General features: G+C 34.2%; 2 protein-coding genes across 6 annotated transcripts in view; one reads left to right on the top strand and one right to left on the bottom strand.

Annotated features, from left to right (window-relative positions):
* CDC73 (cell division cycle 73) overlaps positions 1-22,977 on the bottom strand; it is a 194,481-nt gene that overhangs the window by 129,603 nt on the left and 41,901 nt on the right. The window lies entirely within an intron of this gene.
* On the top strand, positions 2,553-9,740 carry B3GALT2 (beta-1,3-galactosyltransferase 2). 3 transcript variants are annotated; one of them, XM_073884063.1, is made up of 3 exons: positions 2,553-3,212; positions 7,134-7,273; positions 7,677-9,740. In XM_073884063.1, exon 3 carries the CDS (start codon positions 7,804-7,806, stop codon positions 9,070-9,072), a length of 1,269 nt encoding a protein of 422 aa, XP_073740164.1. In that variant the 5' UTR covers positions 2,553-3,212; positions 7,134-7,273; positions 7,677-7,803; the 3' UTR covers positions 9,073-9,740. The 3 variants fall into 3 exon arrangements, with proteins under 3 accessions (XP_073740164.1, XP_025748088.1, XP_073740165.1); XM_073884064.1 differs by having other exon boundaries at positions 3,105-3,212; positions 7,103-7,273; XM_025892303.2 differs by lacking the exon at positions 7,134-7,273.

Raw genomic sequence — 22,977 nt, 5'->3', positions numbered from 1 at the left:
TTAATTTAAATTTAAGAAACCAATGGCACATGTACCTAAAAGTTTAAATTCTGATTAAGTAGACAGGCATCTTTTTATCAGTTTCTAGGAGTCTCTTTTGTTGTATTAACCCTTATCCCCTAGCAAGCATAGCTGAGACAACAGTCCACTGGGAATTCAGGGGCTCAAACCAATACTGGGGAAACCATTAACCAGCAGGTTATCTGACGGAGCTCTCTTAATCAAGATCTATAATAAATCCAGTGGGACACCAAAAGAGTCAAATCAAAGGAACTAGCAAAACAAAAAGTTTCATCCTTCCTAGAGAAAGGGTAGGGAAGGTGTCTAAACCATCTCTGTCCCCCTAACATTTAATAAACTGTGCATACCTACAAATACTTGCACACGGTAGTTGATCAGTATGTGTTTGACAAGTGAATAAAGTGAAAATATAAACATCCATTTATAATTCTATGAATTATTTCTAGGTATGCTGTGCCAGTCCTATAAAAGAATTCCCACTGCGGTGCCTGAGTGGCTCAGTTGGTTAAGCGGCTGCCTTTGGCTCAGGTCATGATCTCAAGGTCCTTGGATTGAGCCCCACATCGGGCTCCATGCTCAGCGGGAAGCCTGCTTCTCCCTCTCCCACTCCCCCTACTTGTGTTCCCTCTCTTGCTCCCTGTCAAATAAATAAAATCTTAAAAAAAAAAAAAAAAAAAAAAGAATTTCCACAATTTCTTCAGCAGTGTTACCTAGTATAATGGTTAAGAACAGAGCATAAAGGGGCGCCTGGGTGGCTCAGTCAGTTAAGCGGCTGCCTTCGGCTCACGTCATGATCCCAGCATCCTGGGATCAAGCCCCCGCATCGGGCTCCCTGCTCGGTGGAGAGCCTGCTTCTCCCTCTCCGTTTGCCGCTCTGCCTACTTGTGCTCTCTCTCTCTCTGTTAAATAAATAAATTAAAAATCTTTAAAAAAAAAAAAAAGAACAGAGCATAAAGACTTAAGATAATCTTGCTTTAGTTTCTAGCCAGCTTCTCTTATCACCAGTTAGCTGATACCTGGGATAATTATTTACAACTCTAAGCACTGGTTCCTCATCTTTGAAATGGGTAGTATGATTAATAAGACTATTATTATGAGAGAAAAAAGTCATTTAACTACAGCTTAGGTAGGCTTAGCATGCAATCTGATTTTGGGCAAATAACAGTCACTGTTGCTGGCTGCATAATCAAATCCTATGTAAGGAATTACTGATTAAAACTAATCTCCTAAAATCCACCTCTACTTTTGTAAAATATGTTATTTTATGCAAGCACTTTAGCATTACTCTGCTACCTACCTTTAATATAAAAAAAAAGCAATGAGCATGAAGTATGAGTAGACATAGAGACTAAATAAAAACTGGCTTTCATTTTTCTCCTTCACACTTAACTAGGAAAAGCCAAAGCTCTAGACCTTGGGTTTCCCATTTATAAAACTCTTAATATTCCTTCTAACATTTCTGGGAAAGTCACATAAACTCCTTAAAAAAAAAAAATCAACAGGATTCCTCCAAGTACAAAAAGTATTTTATCAGCTACACTAAAAAACATGAGGACAAAAAAATTTAAAGTATTAGAGAAAATGTAACCCTGTATTTTAAGTAACAGATTTAATTAGGGAAGACAGGTGGGATAAAGCATATATATGACTGCAAATTCATAGCTTAAGTTCTAAAATGATAAATTTTTAGGAGTTAATGTCCCTGAACTCTCACAGAAAAAACTGATAATTCAGGCTATTAAGGGGGAGGAAAAAAAAAAAAAAAAAGGCAATGCCCCAGTATTCTGCAGAAAAAAAGTAAGGTGCCCAGGAGACTAACCATACAAAGAAATATTTCAGAGTATCTAGTGCTTACTGAAAAATGTGCTTGGAGGCAAGTTAGTAAACAACCCTGAAATATTAGGACATTCTAACATACATGTTAATTTTAAAGAAAAGGAAAAATAAAAAATAAATGCTGACATTAAAAGGTGATTAAAAATAAAGTTTTGCTGCCTTCAAGAACATTAGAAACCACATTAAGAGCAAAAAAGAAGTGGGCTGTATCCCATCAGGTGTCATTAAGTAATCCGCTCCAGCTCATATACAAACTCCAGAAAATTGGGGGTGGGGGTATTTAAGTTATAAATAAAAAAATAAATGGACTGAGTCTTATCTAGATACTAGTAAAATTGGAGCAATTTGAGAAAATAAACCTCAAAGGAAGGAGTGTACTGAAAGGGTTAAATTGCACCAAGTTACATATAAAAGCTTATTGCTTAGGTCCCATAAAATCATGTAAGAAACATGAAAGCCAACATCTAACACTGAAACATTTAGAAAGCCTGTGCTTAAGCATAAAGTAAAAAAAAATAAAGAAAAAATAAAGAAAATAAGGAAAAAATAAAATTATAACCATTTCATAATCATCCCATTTTCATATTATGCACTCATCACTACACTTACACTGAATATATATAATTTATCACACAGAAGCAAAATCTCTAAGCTTCGCCCTACCTTAGGTTTTTAGTCAAAATGAATGCAAACAATCACGTGGGATTCAGCCAAGCAGTGACGTTAAATTCTGCTCTGTCAGAGAGAGCATCTGTCAAGCCCACATTTAAACTGCTGCCTGCCTGTGCAGCAGCTGAGGAACCGTGGATTTCATATTATAGACTAAAACCCCAGTAAAACTGCTCAAAATCCTTCCTGCAGCTGCCAGGCAACAGCAAAAGAGAGTTAAATCCTATTCTATTCCAATACAATCGAAGCACTACATTCTAGCTCTGGCTGCTTTACATCGCAGCTCAGTGTTATTACTAGAAATATGGATACTGAGAAGAGAATACAGCACTGCATTGTCCGGCCAGGAAAACAGCAGATGTAAAAAGCTTCAATGCATCAACTGTCGGCAAGAGTCAACAGTGCTCCGATAGAGCGGACAACTGCAGCTCTTTTGTTTAAAGAACGAGAAAGAAAATGAAAGAAAGGAAAAATCTCAGACGACTAGGACCCATATGAACAAGAAGGGTAACTCGAAGACAAGCAGACAGATGGACACTTTGGATACTGTGAAAAGCAATCGCAGGAGGCAGACTATTGGGGGATGTGCGCATGTTCGATAGCATCTTTTTTGCTGAAGTGATGGCGTGCCAAAAGTATTTTCAGTGGGCATAATCCTCTCCACATAAATGGCCTGACCAAGGAAGGTATGTCGATATCTTGTGTGTAATATTCATTTAAATGTCTGTTACCTTTTCATAGCCCCTGAGGCACTAATATCTGATAAACAAGTTCATCCAGTTCACCGTCCTTGAAACTATGAAAGGGTTTCTAGATATATGATTTTAAAATCTGTCATTGTTAAAGCTGTCTTTGCTTTATTCAGGTAAATATGTAGCTTGAAGTAATTATGGATTATGGATGTATAAAAGAGAGAAAAGGTAAATAATAACAAGATGTGCTTAAAGGATTCTCTGAGAAATTAAACTTAAAAAGAAAAAAACTGTAGCCCTCTAAAGAAAACACAGCAAGCCTCTATCAAATTAGGTCAAAATGAATTCTTATCTAGTAAATTAAAGTGATCTCTTAAAAGCGGCTATCAAAAGAGACAATGCAGTGAAATTATATTAAATAGTATCAAAGATGGTCTTAATATTAAGAGCTTTTTTCATCCTTTTAAAACAAATAATATATAACAGCTTTTACTAACAAAATCTTCCCTCCAAGATCCATCTCCCCAAATAAAGATAACAAAAACAAAATAAGACAGTATCAACAAATATTATTATAGAGCTGTAAGAATACTAAAAGGAAAGCATTTGCATAGGATCACATAAGGTAGTGTGAGTTTTATGCACAGCACACCACCACAGTAGATTCGCATGTTATTACAGTGTCCATGAATACAACTTTAAACAAAGAAATATCAATAGTTGCTAAAAATTCCCCCACTTGAAAAAGTGAGCTTTCATTTTAAGCAACTGACAGATTCCAAATAATCAAATACAAGACTGTTCTTGGTGATAATTTTTAAAGTGAAACTCAAAAGAGAGGATGAAAATAATCTAATATAAAAAATATTCATGAACTGCAATACAAGGAAAAAAATTAAATATAAATGTAGCTACTGCGCTTCTAGGCTATATTAATATGTACTAACAAACTACCATCATGGTATGTGTGTGCCTGGGGTAGAAATAAATCTAATAAACTATTTAGACAACAATCACAGAACAGCAACTCATGGCTCAGGAACTCAAATTCAAAAATTTTTTACAGTTCTATCCACAGATCCTGATATTGGCTCAATCTCACAACACAACTCAATAACCTATTATTTAATAATCACAAAAGGCAAACATTTTAAAGGCACGTGTAAGCATTCCATTCTAAAATTAAAATTTTAAACAAGTTTATCAGGCCCTATTATCATCACATCTCAACATCAACTCTCACTGCCAATACCATGAATTTTTGTTCCACTATAGAATGAAATCAGATGGTATTAAAGAAAAAAATATAGCTGTGAAAAATCTCAGGTCTCTCTTAGATTCTCTTCTCTCAGTGTTAACAGCACCAATTAAGCATTTTTATAAGCTAGATATCTCAAAAGCACAGAATTTTTTTTTATTCAAGCACCAGCAAAATCTAGGATTGTTCGACACACTAAAGATACCAACACTTTTAAAAGCCAAATGATAAAAACTGTGTGTGTGAGAGAGAGAACGAGTATCGAGTACATGAGAAGTAACTGAACATTTCACAGTTAACAATCTCTCCATGAACTTCAATTCATAAGATGTAAATACACATTAGTAACTTGAAAATATTATCACAAAAAAACCCTAAGAGCTAAATCAAACGTATTTCTAAGCTGAAAATGTAGAAGTGCAAAATTATTTAGATTGCCACAATATTTTAACTTTCTTGTCATGTTCCCACTTTTTAAGAATTAAAACACAACAGGCAGTAACTGGAGAATAATTTTAACATTTAATAAAAGGAAGAACAGTTACTTTAATTTTACTTTCTTTTTAACAGAAAAATTATGATGAATACCTTAGAAACTTCTAATAAAGAAATGTTTAAAGCTAGACACATGCACTTCATTTAACAATGGGAGATTACCAACTGAGTATATATGAATTTAAAGCCTGGGAAGTTTAATATTTACAAACATACAAATGTCATGAATTTAAATTAAGATGCATCTCCATCACCTAGTGCTACAAAATCATATAGGACCATAAACTATGTATTTATGCTAGATTACAACACATAATAATATGCTGTTTTCTCTAACATGGAAATACTTTAGAGATATCATTTCAGGTACACTGCTTTCATAAAATATCACATTACTATGATATTTACCTTCATTCATTTCTTCAGTTGTTTATTCAAAAATCTGATCTTATATTTAGTGTTTCTTAAACCATCAAATTTACACTTTTAAAAGACATAAATGATGGGACTTCAACCAGATACCAAGCATATTATCAACAAAAAGGTGACATATTTAACTTTGTTTTAGAATGTTTAAAATAGATTACCAAATAAATTTAAAAAGCAACTTTTGTTTCTTTTAAATTTATACATATAACCCTTATATCTACTGGCTTCTTTATGGCGTGGAAGAATCGTTACTATTTATCAAATATTTCATGTGAAAATAAAAGCTTAGAAAGAGTTTCCTGGTCTAAACAGAATGGCCAACTACTTACAAATACAGGAAGGAAAAAAAAGCTGAGTTTCTAAATCAGAACTCTCAGCTTATTTTCAGTTTAGTTCACAGCAGAACTGTTCTGCGGGTACAGTGAACAGCCTTGGTCTTTATTATAGTAATGTGAAATTAAAGATTATGTAAATAAACTCTAATAAATAGCAAACTAGGTTCTATGTTTTTAAAACCCCAAACTTAAAAAAAAAATCACTGTTTGTATCTCACAAAATGATTGAACAATATTTTACATTTGAGAATAACTTCTAAAAGTACTACATAATTTCAGATACTAGAAACTATCAAAAGCTGGCGCCTTTACTGTTATACTTTGGAAATTTGTTCAAATTCCCACCTACTTGCTCCTCCTAGTGGCTGCTGCTAGAATAGTACTTTCATTCATATATGTCTAACCCTTTCAATCAATATTTTCAAAGTACTTCATACTATATATGTGAATTTTCCTGTAATTATTCAATTATATGAGAACTTCCATGTAAATACCATTTCCCCAAGATAATTAAGTTTCATGTCAAGGCTAAGCAAATTTGGTATTAAGTATGAATCTCTTAATATCACAGGCCACACAAAATATAGATATATATGCACAGAAATTTAAATAAACGCTACATTAAATTTAATTGACTAGTTTTCTTTTGCATAAGAAATAATTTTCATTAAAAAATTGAAAAAATTAAAATTAGTTATCAGTCCCCTTCTCAAGTTTTTTCTCTTTAAATAGAAATCAAATTACAGCTCCTTTTACCCACCTCTACCCTCACATCTTGATCCAGAAAAACAAAGACGTGAAAAACATGAACAAATTTGTGCTATGTACTGAAAAGTCTTGTTCAAAGATAACACCACCAGTTTTTAATATGTAGCATCATAAACCTCCCATACTGACATCTCATAATCTTTTTAAAAATCTAGGGTTTTAAGTATCATGCTACCAGAAGTCCTAAAAATGTAACAAATTTTCTGCACACAAATGTAGAACATAGCAAAATTCAAGAATCTTTTAAAATGCATTTTGTAAAATTTAAAATTTTAAACAGCTGGATATGAAAGTACCTAGTGCCTATATTTTGTAAGGAATCTGAAAGGACTGTTCAAAGTAGTTCTTTGTTTAATTCTAACACGGAGACTCAAATGAGATATGTGATAAGTGTTCTGCCAAGGCCAAAAACAATTAAAGATAATTGCTAATATTTTAAAAATCAATCTTAAGTCTAAGTAAGGACAATGATCTCCTGAATACCTCATCTTTGAAGTGGAAGGTTAATATCAGAAAGAGTATTTGAAAATGTTTGTCTTTTATTACTGTCTTAAAATCCTGTACTGAAGTTACTGGACCCTGAAAATTAATTTTGACAGGTGCATCTTCTCATTGACTTTCTCAACACAGTAGGGGCCAATGGAAACATGCCAAGCAGTGTACTGTGACTAACAGAACTCTGCCATAATCAACCTTGCACCGTCTGTCCCACAACTGATACATGACTATTTTACAAAAAAGGCCGCTGACTGTGCACCATAACACCAATGGTATGTCAAATCAATTTTAATTAATGCCAATAAATTTTCCATCTGCTCTCAGGCCTTCTTACATGGCCTCTCTCAGGAATCTAGTAACATTCTTCTCTTCTATACATGCATACAGCTTTTAAATCTTTAACTCATGTCAAAAGTACAAATGACCAGAACTACCTAGACAATGAAATAAGTGGAAGAAAATTAATCCATCACTTCTCTCTTTGAAGTGCTCATCCTGTTCTCAGTGATGTTATGTTACCAAGGGTAAACAAATTATAAACTCATTCCTCAGTTATCATATTTTCACAACTTAAAAAATTCCTCTTTGCCTTAATATTACTAACATCCAAAGTCTCTTTTCAGGCGTTCTGTAAATATTTAGCATTTTATAAATTTTTATGTTTCATCTTTATAGAATGACTGCATGGGAGACAACGTGGCTGATTTAAAAAATGATTACCAAAGAATAGTACTGATTTGGGAGAAGGAAACATTTTCAGCCATCAGTAGTATTTCGTATCCCGTTACTGGATATTTACAACATGCTTCAGTGGAGGAGAAGACACTGCTGCTTTGCAAAGATGAGCTGGAATGCCAAGAGGTCTCTGTTCCGTACCCATCTGATTGGTGTACTTTCTCTAGTGTTTCTGTTTGCTATGTTTTTATTTTTCAATCATCATGACTGGCTGCCAGGCAGAGCTGGATTTAAAGAAAACCCTGTGACATATACTTTCCGAGGATTTCGTTCCACAAAAAGTGAGACAAACCACAGCTCTCTCCGGAACATTTGGAAAGAAACAGTCCCTCAAACTCTGAGGCCTCAAACAGCAACTAACTCCAATAACACAGACTTGTCGCCACAAGGAGTTACAGGGCTGGAGAATACACTTAGTGCCAATGGAAGTATTTACAATGAAAAAGGTATCGGACATCCAAATTCTTACCATTTCAGATATATTATCAATGAACCTGAAAAATGCCAGGAGAAAAGCCCTTTTTTAATACTGCTAATAGCTGCAGAACCTGGACAAGTAGAAGCTAGAAGAGCTATCCGGCAAACATGGGGCAATGAAAGTCTAGCACCTGGTATCCAAATCACACGAATTTTTTTGTTGGGCGTAAATATTAAGTTAAATGGTTACCTTCAACGTGCAATACTGGAAGAAAGCAGACAATATCATGATATAATTCAACAGGAATATTTAGATACATACTACAATTTGACAATTAAAACACTTATGGGCATGAACTGGGTTGCAACATACTGTCCACATATTCCATATGTTATGAAAACTGACAGTGACATGTTTGTCAACACTGAATACTTAATACATAAGTTACTGAAGCCAGACCTGCCTCCCAGACATAACTATTTTACTGGTTACCTAATGAGAGGATATGCACCCAATCGGAACAAAGATAGCAAGTGGTACATGCCACCAGACCTCTACCCAAGTGAACGCTACCCTGTCTTTTGTTCTGGGACTGGTTATGTTTTTTCTGGAGATCTGGCAGAGAAGATATTTAAAGTTTCTTTAAGTATCCGTCGTTTGCACTTAGAAGATGTATATGTAGGGATCTGTCTTGCCAAGTTGAGAATTGATCCTGTGCCCCCTCCCAATGAGTTTGTGTTCAATCACTGGCGAGTTTCTTACTCGAGCTGTAAATACAGCCACCTAATTACCTCTCATCAGTTCCAGCCTAGTGAACTGATAAAATACTGGAACCATTTACAACAAAATAAGCACAATGCTTGTGCCAACGCAGCAAAAGAAAAGGCAGGCAGGTATCGTCACCGTAAATTACACTAGAGCAGACAATTTCTTTTTCAAATGTGCAATCTGTAAAATATTGCTAAAAGCATGTATAGTTAAAACTGATTACATCCATAGGACAAGTTTTAGTTAAAACTCATCACATAAAGGAATTCAAAAATTATTTTTTTAATTTCTGAAGGTAATTAAAAATACAACATTATATAACAAAAAGGTATCCCAAAAGAATCTATTAAAAAAAAAACTGTATAAGGGGATTCTGTGTATTAACATGCAATAACAAGCATGCATACATCAATGGTTCAAGGCTTATGTTAGGGGCCAATAAGATGTACTTGCATATATTTTCCACATAAACTTTAAGAAATGGAGACAGTCAAAAGAGCCTTCATTTTAGAATCAGTTTTTCATTTTAACATATAATTAAATGTAAATAAAACATTACTATCAATCTTAAGGAAACTCTGTACAAAGGACAAATTTTCTGACCTGACTATTCTAGGGTTCTGAAACTATATTCCATGCAATAAGATTTAGTTGAATTAGTCCATAAACACATTTATAAAGTTCAGCTGTTTCATCAATGCAATTCTCACCTAAGTATTTACCTTTTAAAAACAACTGGGATATTCATTTTCTTATATTAGTACATATATCGGGGGAAATTATTTTCTGACATGATGTGATAAAATGTGAAAAATTAATGTGTCTCAGGCTCAAGTTTTTATAAGAAAAAAAAGTAAACGTTTCAAAATAGTTTGTTTCTTTGTTGGTGTTAAGGGCCAAGCTAGTATTTCAATGAGTTACTAGATCAGTTACTGCACTCTTAAGGAGTACCACCACTTAACTTCAAGGGTATCTGTAAAAATATATCACGTTCCTCTAACGGAAGCAAAAGTAATTACAGGCAAAAAGAGAAATGTACTGTTGAAAAAAGATACAGGATAAAGAGTGCAGCAGCAGTTTCATTCAATACATTTTTAAGATGCATGTCTGCCAAACTGCAACATATGGGAAGTTTATTTCCTGACAGCAGGTGTACACATGCCAATACTTAATCATTTTATGGCACCTATTTCTTTCTCAGAGTGCCAAGTTTACAAACCTGCAGTTTTTAATTTGGTAGATGACAACTATTCTGTGTCACCAATTTCAAACCATTTTTGGGAGGGATGGGGGAAAGTTATAAATGTTTGATGAACACTTGATTCTAGGATGACAATGTATACAATGCACTTTTACCAAGTTTTTAATAAAAAAAAGGTAAACAAGAAAATCTTTACTGAATGTTAGAGTACAAATATTTTCACAGGAATTTTGTTTGGCTCCATTACAAATTTTAAAATCAAGAAATAGTAACCTGCTAAGTGTTTTTATTTCATAAAAGTATGTAAAACTTAATCTAATGAAGATATTATTTATCCTAATTCTAATGACAACCATTTTTTTTTATGACAACCATTTTTAACCTTGATTCTATTCTGAAGAGAAACTGTACTGAAACAGAATTCTTATAATTGTTAAAGTTCAGAATCACAGAAACTATTTAAGTACTTATTATTTAGTATGATGAATTCTATTTTTACTGAATTTATCTCCCATTTTCAGTTTAGTAATCTAAGTATTCTAGAATACATAGAGTAATTTTGAAAGCCAAGCTATATAACACCCCCAGCTCTTGGTTAAGTTCATTTTTCACTTAATTTATTCTATATGATTATAAAAAGACTAAAATTACTAAATGCCAAAGTTATTAAATAAAAGTCACACATAAGAGGATAATACCAAATTAGGTAAGGTTGATGAGAGACAAAAGTAATTCTTCCCTCAATGTAGAGTAATTCATTTATACTTAAGAAATTAGAAAAAAAGGAGAGGGGGTATATGTGTATATATGTATGCACGTACAGGTATGCACCCAGAAACATAACCCAAGCACTATTTGCCTAAATTATGATTACAGTGTAGGATCTTTAAAAGATAGTATTTTCCTTCTGGAAAAATTCAAGTTTAAAAAGCAGACTTAACGGAAAACAGAATTCTTAACAGATAACTAAGTTTCTCCCAGCTCAGACATCAATTTCAAATCATTTCAATATCCCTGAGAATACTATAAGAACTGATAGTAAGCTGATAACACTGCATTCTCAAAGAACACTGGACCAAATAGTTTCCTACTACTGCTGAAAATTTATTTTAAAATAAATTTTTTTAAAGATTTCATTTATTTATTTGACAAAGACACAGTGAGAGAGGGAACACAAGCAGGGGGAGTGGGGGAGGGAGAAGCAGGCTTCCCGAGGAGCAGGGAGCCCAATGCGGGGCTCGATCCCAGGACCCTGGGATCATGACCTGAGCTGAAGGCAGACGCTTAACTACTGAGCCACCCAGGTGCCCTAAAATAAATGTTTTATTAATTATTTTTGTCCCTCCACTCTCAGTATGCAAGATTAATTCTTCAGAAAATATGAATTTTTATATTATGATATCTCAACATCTAACCAAGTATTAACTGTGCCTTATTCATGCCCAGTACTATATGATTTTTTTATTACACATGAAATACAATTTTAAATTATATTTGCACTGCATTTGGTCAAAGAAAAAAATTCAGGAACAACAACTATAATCTTTATGCTCAAAGTGTTAATAAATATTTTAAGGGATAAAAATACCAAAACTTTCAATAGTTACACTAGTTTGTTTTGATCAAGATTATAGGTGATGAAATTCTAACTCAAGCAAATAATTTAAATTTCTCACCTCTTAGTATACAGCAGAATCATATAATCTCAACTGGAATCTTACTGACATCTATTAACCAAAACCCCTATAAAAACACTAGCAACAAGGGTGGCAGGAACTATTTACTGATAGAGCATACACTATATGCCTGGTACTAAACACTTTACATACATGATCTCATAGAATCCTTACAAATAACACTAAGAGATGGGAAAGGAAGACTCATGCAAGAAGTTAAATAGCTAAGATCACACAGCTAGTAAAAAAGCAGATGGAAAAGAGTTCCATCTTTAAGACCATGTTCTCAACCACTATGCTATTCTGCTATATATTTCACATATGACACCTGCTGTAAGGTCTTAAGACCTAAGTGAAAATGGCCTGTCCTCTATTCTACTATTCTCTGATTATTCTTCATCTTTTGCCAAGGAAGGCTTCATAACCATTTTCTAACACTGGAGGGGCACCTGATGTTAGGTGCAAATAAAGAGAAGGGAAAAGAGAGGAAATCTGATCCCTCTGTTATTTTTCTTCTCCGTTTTAATTGTTTATATCTGGTGGGCAAAACCTTAGAAAACTCTAAGCATTACTGCTTATCTCTTGCTTCTTTGGGCACTGAGATACATCTGTAAACAATAGGCATGTTGCAGTTAGAAATTTAAAAAAAGGTGGCTATCTGAAGCACAACTGGATCATTTCTAACAAACAAAAGTAACACTATTTACTCACTCTACTGGTTAGTCACCTACTGTTCTGGGATGAGTCAGTAAAATCCTAGCTGATTTTAGATTTTGGGTTTGTTTTTCCATTGTTTACTGCTTAACTACAAAATTTCACTATTAAATTAGCACAGATTTAAGAAGACGAAAGAATATTGCTACTATGCACACATTTCTAATATACCTCACAGAATATCACTTTATCACTCAAACATTACTCTCAGAAGACAGGTAATGCACACAAATACAAAAAAGTGACATTTTGAGTTTTAGGAAGAAACCTGTCCTGCACTTCATGGACACACACAAACACACCTTCCTCTAAGCATGATATAACTATAAATCTTACTACTTCCAAGATACAATATATCAGAAGAGGAAGAAAAACACTTCTGTATCTATAGGAACTGTTTTCTCTCCCTTTACCAGAGCAAATGTCTGAGCTAAAGAACAACTGGAGCTAAAGTAATTGCCTCTGTTTATTAATCTTAATTATTTCAACTTCCAACTGAATCCTACAGATTCTAAATGTGAATATCTCACTTTCATCAATATCCTAAAAACTGAAAAAAACAGGTCAAGAGCATCATAAAAAAATACTAAACAGAAAACTAACATATACAAAATACTGAATTCATGCTTTTATGAGTTTTTAAATAAATGTTTAAAATACAAATTTATACCACAGAATAAAACTAATTAAGGGTGTTTGGCATAACTAAAATGCTATTAAAAACACATATTAGGATATAGATAACAGAATTAACATGAGATTCTGATGGCAATGAGAATTTTCTAACATACCGAAGGTTTGAAGCAAGTTAATGAAAACACATTATAAACACAATAAATTTATTTAAAGGAATTTAATAAAACTGTTTCTACTTATGAGTTAAAAAATACTATCAGAAAATTAAAACTAGAAGAAATTACTATAAGCCACAGCCAAAATCTACTTATCAGACAAAATTAAGAACAGAAATAAAAATGTTCAATGAACCCATAACTAGACATTGTTTTATGGTTTAGCAATAGTTTTCAAACTAATTTCCTCAGGTATCTCAGTAATAATTAGTAAAACCAGGAGAGCAGTGTTCTAAAGTCCTGCCCTCACTTTAATACAACTGCACTTTCATGTTTTATATGAAAAGATTCCATGACAAAGTTCATTTGAAAACAGGGCCATTTTTTTTTCCCCCATTGGGAACTACCTCAATGATTCTTAAAACTGAAATATAACTACAGAAAATAGAAAAATACATAAGTTTACTGAACAGATCAACTCAAAGAATAAAAGGAATGCAGATAATCAAAAACAAGATTAAAATAGTAATCCAAGAGTTTTACACATAATACAAATATATATAATACATGTAATATATATAATACATAAGCCACTATACAATACAAATGGTAAAAAATTAATTCACAAGGGCAACAATTTAAAAATAAGGAATGATCACAAGTAAGGAATTCTATGGAGAAAGCTAAACTTTTACTGAGAGATATAAAAATTCTGACAATGTCAGAACAGACCATTTTTTTTTTTAGTTAACAAGAATACCTACTTTTAAAAATGGCCATTCTTCCCCAATTAACATGTTTTCTTCACCTACATTTTCTAAATATTCGAGGGGAAAAAATGGTATATTAGGGTATATACAGGGTCAGTATAAGCCTAATCAAACCTTAATGAATATTTTTTAAAGTTTTTAGTGTGTGTGGATGGAGATCATATGTTTATAAAGTTAATATGAAAAAAAGGTATCCGTAGGTAGATCATAAAGAATTTACTATAAAGCAACAATGATTTGGGTTTATACTGGCATAATAATTAGGTAGTTAAATCAAGAAAAAAAATTAGATCCTGAAAGAGATCCTAACATTTATACTAACCTGACATCATGAGCATATTAGAATTTAATATTCCCCCATTATTAAATAGAGAATCTGGTTGATTGATGTGTAGGATTTAACACTTAAGATTCAAGTCAAGTCCTATACTATTACAAAAAATAAATTCCAGGTGGAGCAAAGTAAGTACAATATATACTGTACTAATAATACTTATCAAACCTACCACATGCCAGATATTGTTAAGCACTTTAATGAGGGACTATAGGGACAATTTTTTTTGATCAAAGAATAAAAAGGAACTCAATCGCAGAGAGAAAGAAATCAAGGCAGAAAAAGATAAACAATACTAGCCTCTACATAAAATTAGCTTTTGCCATAAACAAAATTAAAAGACAAAAGGCAAATTTATTATAAACTGAGAAAATATTTACAGTAAGTGACAGTAGTACAAGAGTCCTGATATAAAAAGAACTCTTAGAAGAAAATAGTTTTGATGTATAAAGAACTCTTACAAGTAAGAAAATACCAATATTCCAAAAGATTTCTGACCATAAGCCACAAAGAAATCACAAAGAAATCATCCATTAAGTAAAACATATTCAGCCTCACCAGTAGTCATATAAACACACTTAGAAACTAGGTCCCATCTTTATTAAACTGGAAGATAGATATTTTTTAAAGTAATAGTCTATGCAGGTAATGAAAATGAGAAAGTCCCCCACCAGAGGCAGTGTAAATTGGTACAGACTTTCTGAAAAGCAACTTAAAATTTTTTAACCAAAAAAAAAGAAACTCCCAAAAACCAAAAAAACAAAAAACCCAAGACCTTTTGAGCCATTAGTCCACAATCAAAAATCTATCATAAGGCCATAATCCATCATGGAAAAAAACTTTAAATTTCCAAAACAGCTATTAAACAAACTGTGGTAGTTATATAATGAATATTAGTCATTCAAAACTTGAATTCAAAGACTAACAGAAAAACACTCATATACTTTATTAAGCAAAAAACAGAACAAAACAAAACAGTGTAGTATGGGGCACCTGGGTGGCTTAGTCAGTTGAGTGTCTGCCTTTGGCTCAGGTCATGATCCCAGGGTGCTGGGATCGAGTCCTGTTCTGCGGGGAGCCTGCTTCTCCCTCTGCCTCCCGCTCCCCCCTGCTTTCTATCTCTCTGTCAAACAAATAAAATCCTAAAAAAAAAAAAGTAGTATGGTTCATATTCCACAATACACATCTTCCCCACCCCCCCAAAAAACCCCAGAAAATAAATGTTAAAAAATGTGATTTCTGGAAAATGGAAAAATGGGTATTTTCTTCTTCCTATTTTTCTGTACTTTTTAATCTTTCCAGGTTTAAAATTAATGAAAAATAGTCATTAACAAGCTAATGAGCATATCAAAGTTTGTACTATATCTTGCATTATTAGCACATGTTCACTGAAGTTACTCTAATAAATTTTAAACATTTTTAAGAAACTTTTTAGAAGTATAGATGATAATCAAATTTTTAATAAAATGACTGACTAGAAGATCTCTGAGTACTTCTTTCAATTATTCAAACATTTTTTGAGAGCCTACACTCTGCTGGGTACAGACACTATGATGATAACCTGATAAGATACGGTCTAACTTTAATAAATGGAGTTTGGGTACTTGGACAGTTTTAAGAAAAAAGAATCAGATCTGTTCTTCAACCATATGTTAGAATAATTTCCAACCAGATCAAAGATCTAAACATAAATAATGAAACAAATCAGTTCTATAGGGGGGAAAAAGTGAATTCCTTTATAATTTGGGAGAAGAGTTAACTTTCCTAAATATGACAAAACCCAGAAACAGTAAGAGATTTATAAATGTGATTACAAAAGATTTTGAAAGAAATTCTTGCATGGCAATAAAAACATCAACAAAATCAGAAGACAAAGGACAATCTGAGAAAAGATAGTTGCAACCTATAAAAGTTTAATATCCTCAATATATTGAAAAGATACAGAGATCGAAAAAGGAGGCGGAAAAGACCAACATTCTGACAGAAAAATGGTGGAAAATATTATTTACAGAGAAAGAAATATGACCTTTAATCGTCATCATATTATTGGGAATGCATACAAAAACCACTAAGAAACCATTACTCACCTATCAAATTAACAAAAAGTTAAGCCTGACATTATTTCTTTTGATAGACCTGTAGGGCAATAGGCACATTCATACATACTAGTGGAAACTAGTAAATGGTACAACTCCTAATGGGGGAGAATTTGGTTAACATCCTGCAAAAGTACAGAAGCATTTCCCCTTTACTTACCAATTCTACGTCTAGGAATCTCTTCCCAAAACACAGTGATAACAATATGAGGTGAAGCAAGCATAAAACTAATCATTGAGGCATGATTTGTAATAGCAGAGGACAGAAAACCTAAATGTCAATCCATATGGGCCTGGTTAAATAAACCAAGGTACACTACAACATATTGGGACTATATACCCCTAGTGGGATAGAGTCTAAGGAAAAAATAATTGCATCCAACTACTTTACAGTAAACAGTAATATTAGTATTGTTACTCTGAAATTTTCACTGAAATATCAGATAAAGCAAACAAGAAATTATGCTAATATGATTAGGAAATGCTATGAACTGAACTGTTTAAGAAAATTCTTTCTACTGATTATCCATATAAACCTGTGTTTATACACATCTTCACTAGAATAGGTGTGGAAAAGCAAACTTACTGAAAAAGAACAAAGATTATTCTCAAGGATATCACCATAAAAAAGGTAAAAGCAAATAATGAATACAGGTTGGTTTTTCCACACAGACACACACACAAACATACACATACATACATCTGGTGCGGGGAGGTGGGAAGAGAATGAGTGAGAGAATTATGGGGAACTCTGAGCATTAGAAAAGAAAAAAACAACAGACTCAGATCTGGATAACCATTATGTCTCAATAAGGGGAAAATAGAGAACCATCTTTAGTAGTACCAAGCTTACAAAAGTTCTGGCTTAGGATGGATGTAAAAGCACAGAGCACAGACTAAAGAGGAACTGCTTATTAAGCATTAAAAAAAAGGTTATAACTGAGAATATCAGATTTGAGTTACTACTGTGTATAGTTATTCTTAAACTCTACTCCTATAGAAAACTTGAGTTCCACCCAGTGAAGATGGTATATGCCTAAAAAAAGAATCATGATCTTTAAAAATTTCTAGAAAATTCCCAGTAATGGCAGATTTCCTATGGAAACCTTCCACCTTCAATTCAGAAAGTTCTAGGAAGACTTTCAGTCAAGGTAGCCTGCCTTGCACTGGTCAAGCTAAGATATCAAAGACCCTCTCTTCTAGTAATTTGAATCCTGAGGGAAACAAACATACACACACACTGAGGCATGCACCCAGAGAAAATGATTGTAGCTAACTCACTTAAACTTCAGTACCCTGAAGAAATTATCCATTAATTCTTGTTATCCAGATCCCCAGAGCTGCTATGGTTCCTATTTCTTCTACCACTTGGTTCTCTGATTTTATGAGCTTGCCCATAATTTTCCAATACTTTTTTTCTTTGCTACAATTAGACTCAATTTTTTTTAAAGATTTTATTTATTTATTTGAGAGAGAGCGAGTAAGCACGAGAGGGGGGAGAGTCAGAGGGAGAAGCAGACTCCCCGCTGAGCAGGGAGCCCGATGTGGGACTTGATCCCGGGACTCCAGGATCATGACCTGAGCCGAAGGCAGCTGCTCAACCAACTGAGCCACCCAGGCGCCCAGACTCAATTTTTGCATGTAACCAAAGAATCCTGACAGAAACCCTACCACCAGCAAATTCTGAAGTAATAAAATTGTTCTTAGCTCCTACGATTCCATAATGCTCCTCTGTAAGACCATGCCCTCTTTGTGTTCTGCCACCTGAACAAGTCAGGAATGCAAAGGCGTACAAGAACAACTTCTCTGTTAAAGAAAGCGAGCTGAGGGGCGCATGGGGGGCTCAGTTAAGCGTCCGACTCTTGATTTCAGTTCAGGTCATGATCTCAGGGTCCTGGGATTGAGCCCTGCATCAGGCTCTGCTCTGAGCAGGGAGTCTGCTTGAGAATTCTCTTCCTCTCCTTCTGCCCCTCTGCCCCTTTCTAAAATAAATAAATCTTTAAAAAATACAACTGAGACTATGTTGCTATAAATACCTTATTACTGAGGAGAGGTCAGGGAAACAGGGTTTGGGACTTGGTTTCCTAAAGTCATACCATCATGAAGGAGAGCCAACACGTCTGGAAAGTAACCACAAAAACTGACTGCCTGAACCTGATACACTGTAAAACGTTGTCTGACCTTAGAAACTAAATGAACAGGGAGGACAGAACAATACCATTTCACATTTGCTATTTAAAGTTGTATTCCTTGGGTGCCTGGGTGGCTCAGTTGGTTAAGTGACAGCCTTCGGCTCAGGTCATGATCCTGAAGCCCCAGGATCAAGTCCCGCATCGGGCTCCCTGCTCAGCGGGGAGTCTGCTTCTCCCTCTGATCCTCCCCCTCTCATGCTCTATCTCATTCTCTCTCTCAAATAAATAAAATCTTTAAAAAAATAAAAAAAATAAAGTTGTATTCCTTTATCAAAAATCTGTCTCCTGACAAGGTAAAAAACAAACAAAAACAAAAAACAAACAAAAAAACGGCTACAACATTCTTCCTGGTAGGTTTATTTGAGAGAAGAAAATAAATGATTCCTCTACCCTGAAGAAAGAAAACAGCTGGGTAAAATTAATATAATTTTTACAAAAATAAAACGAATTTTTAAATCAAACTTCATAAGCAATAATCCCAAATTTAAACTATTTACATGATCTGAGTGTCTATAAGTACACCTACATTTAACAGTATGTTTAAACTGAAGTTATCTTCTCTCATCTCTAAATTTAGTATCTTTTCATCATTTCTTATCTTGGTTAATGTCTATCCCCAGTGACCACATGAGAATACCAAGAATCACCCTTGCCACTTCCTTCTCTTGTTATCACCATTACCTATCTATCCCCAAAACCTGGATTCCTAATGGAATCCATCCACTTTTCTTCATCTTACTCCTCCAGTAGTTCAAATGAGTATCTCTCACTTGACCCTGCAATACTTCACAACTGGCTTCCTCATATTCATGCAATCTGTTTCCCATTCTACAGCCAGAATGGTACCTTCAAAACAAAAAGCTATTCACATCATTGCAGTGCTTCAAAGGATTCCCAGTGTTCTTAGGATAAAGACCAAAATCCCTAAAATTTTGGGCAGCTATAAGATCCATAAATGGGTCTCTTCCTTGCTAATAATCTCTCTGCCCAATCTTCTGATCCCATTTTTGCCTTCTATTTTATTCTACAAATTACCTCTTTCTTCCTCAAGATTAATTTTAAAGGCAATAAACAACAACAACAACAAATCCTAGACTAGAAACAGTGAGTTGAAATCTGACTCAGTAAAACAAACTCACCTTTTTGGCTTACAGCATTTTTATTTTACTTGAAAGGAAACCTTTTTAAGGTATCAAATCAATTTTTCTCTATAGTGGTAAGACTCATTCACTGATTTCAATACAAATCGATACAAAAAGAAAGTATGAGTATCCTAGAAATAACTATAAACAGTTATACAAACTTTAAATCCCTCTCAATCATCTTGGACTATACAGAAATGGATTTACAAACTGCCTATTAAAACTTAATCATATAAAAAAACTTAATCATAAACAGAGAAGCAATGGTGAAAGTGCTGATGATCAAGTTTACCAAAAGCCACATATTTTAAAGGACTGCAAATCAGTGCATTTCTAACCAGGGATTATGATGCCTAAGAAGATCAAGAACTGAGGTTTAACTTTTCTCAATAATAAATTCAATACAAATGAAATTGCTGGGCATGATTTCCCAAACAGACCAGTTTGACCATGTTAAATTCTAGAACTTGAACATTAGGCTAATAAAATTCTCGAGCCCAGTCCTCCTCAGAGTTGAAGAAACATCTGTAAGTCTGTTCACTTACTTGATAGCCTAGGTATTGAATCATAGGCTGTAGATAAAACAATGGACAAAAATCATTAAGTTGTTGAGATAATACTCTTTTGACCAAAAAAAAAAAAAATCCATTTATCAAATCTTCATAAAAATGAAAAGACAACTGTGATATCTGTCATTCAGGAAAAATACACAATGCTTCACAAGTATGTAACAGGGGATCTGACCTAATCTGTGTTGCCTAGGGTCAGAGAGCCTTCTGTGAGGCAGTGTTAAAGCTAACTTCTAAGAGATACTAGATGTTAATCAGGCAAAGAGGGAACAATTCAAGGAAGAAGGAACAGGTACAATGGCCCTAAGAATGGAAAAAACAAAGACAAAAAGAGAAAGATTATTAACAGCTGATGCTAGAAAGGTTAAAAAAAAGGAGGAGTGGGGGCGGGGGGGGCAGGTAAAACCACATGAAGACTTACAGCACATATTAAGAATTATGGTTTTTCATCCCAAGAGTAAAAGAAAACCATTGAAAATACAGCAGTATTTGGGGAAGGAAAAAAAAAAAAAGCTGAGGCTAGGTCATGTCTAACAGCCTCTATCTTAACTGTTTTTGAAGCACATTGGCTACAACGTGAAGAACATACTGAAGAGATGTATGAGTGACAGCAGAACAATTATGAGACTACTGCACAATCCTAGGAAGATATAAAAATAATTTGTAGCAGAGTATGGTAGTGATATGGAGATAAAGAATTCCAGAGATGTTAGGAAGTAATTTAACAGGCCCTCAAGATGCCTAGATATTGGAGGCGAGGGAAAGGGAAATAGGTGGCAAGGATGATGCCTAAAATCCTGGCCTGGGCACTGAGGAGATAATGATGCCATGTTTATAGAGAGAAAAAACACTGTATGAGATCCTGATTGACCAAGGAAGGCCCAGTAAAGGGCCATCAAGAAATATATGAAAGGACTGTGAAGTGGAACTGAATTATGAGGCACCAGTCTTATTGAGAGCAAGAGGAAGAGTGATCAAGACAAACAAAACTGCAAAGAAAAAGGCCAGGAGGTTGAGAAAAATTTGACAAGTTTGCAGAAAAACAGAAAAGAAACAGTAAAACAGAACTGCAGTCAGGACCTTTCTTAAAACCTTTACGATAGAGCAGGGGGTTGTGGATCCTTAATCTGGATGGGGAAAAAATAAAATTACAATTTTATTTTCACCAACCTCTAATAGAAATTAACATTTCCTTAAACCACAGTACTATTAACACTGGCATGACTTTGTCTCCAAAAGAAATCGGGTGTTTTATTTTGTTTGTAAAGATTTCATTTATTTGACAGAGAGAGACAGTGAGAGAGGGAACACAAGCAGGGGGAATGGGAGAGGGAGAAGCAGGCTTCCCGCTGAGCAAGGAGCCCGATGTGGGGCTCGATCCCAGGACCGTGGGATCATAACCTGAGCTGAAGGCAGACGCTTAACGACTGAGCCACCCAGGTGCCCCAGAAATCAGGTGTTTTGATATCACATTACAACTGTTAAAGAAATCTTGAAATACTGTGTACGCTCATTGTACTTTAAAATTCTGGCATTTATTAGATTTGTCACTAGATCTTGTTATATAATGCATTAGTAAAGAAGCACAAATTACCATGCCATAAATTTGTATTTTTAAAGTCTCTTGATAATTTTCTTTCAATACAATCGGTCTTCTTTATCTTATGTATTTTATTTTATGCATTAAAATATTATTCAGGGGCGCCTGGGTGGCTCACTTGGTTAAGCTTCTGACTCGGATTTCGGCTCAGGTCATGATCTCAGGGTCGTGAGATCGAGCCCCATGTTGGGCCCCGTGCTCAGTGTGAAGTCTGCTTGTTCCTCTCCCTCTGCTCTTCCCCCTGCTCTGTCTCAAATAAATAAAATCTTAAAAAAATATATATTATTCAGAGAGAGGACTCAATATAGGCTCATAGGATTCACTAGTCCACTAAATGGGTCCATGGCACAAAAAGAAAGACTATAACCTCTAACGTACAGAAAAAAAAAAACACTATTCCTAACAACTACATGCAACTTTTGGTGCTTGTTTGGGCCCTATTTCCAATGAATGAACTACAAAAAACATTTTTCAAAAAAAATCAAAGAAAATGGAAAATGAAATAGGTAAGAGAATAAATTATTTTCTTTGGCGATATGCAATAATGCCTCTGTAGCTAAGTAAAAAGAATTTAGTATTTTTTAGAAGTGCAAAGTATGTAGGAATAGTGTCTGTGTTTTGCTTTACAATACTTCAGGAAAAAAGGGAGATGTGGAACAGATGAAGAATGGTTTAAAAATAATTACAGAAATCTGTGTGATGGGCAGATAGAAAAAATAGGTGCTATATTCTCTAATTATATTTATGTTTGTAATTTTTCACAATTAAGGGGGGAGGGGATCCATTGATTGCTTTGCAAAAAGTAGTACCCAAAAGGGAAAAAAAATTTACAAAGAAGCACTGCCGTTTGAAGAACAAGTAAAGAAAGATGCCCTTTTCTTCAGTCTGATGATATCTTAGACTACCTAGGTCATCTGACTTGATGAAGGTGTGAGTTAACTAGGATTTTCCCCCACAGTGTTCAGGGAAG

Source organism: Callorhinus ursinus, unplaced genomic scaffold (genome assembly GCF_003265705.2).
Source record: "Callorhinus ursinus isolate GAN/ISIS: 27379988/994484 unplaced genomic scaffold, GSC_fseal_2.0 scaffold54, whole genome shotgun sequence".
Taxonomy (NCBI): domain Eukaryota; kingdom Metazoa; phylum Chordata; class Mammalia; order Carnivora; family Otariidae; genus Callorhinus; species Callorhinus ursinus.
Note: the sequence above shows the minus strand (reverse complement) of the source record. Positions and strands in the feature narration are given on the sequence as shown.

Coding starts and splice junctions, on each gene's coding strand:
- B3GALT2 (XM_025892303.2), top strand. CDS start 7,804: ATGCTTCAGTGGAGGAGAAGACACTGCTGCTTTGCAAAGATGAGCTGG.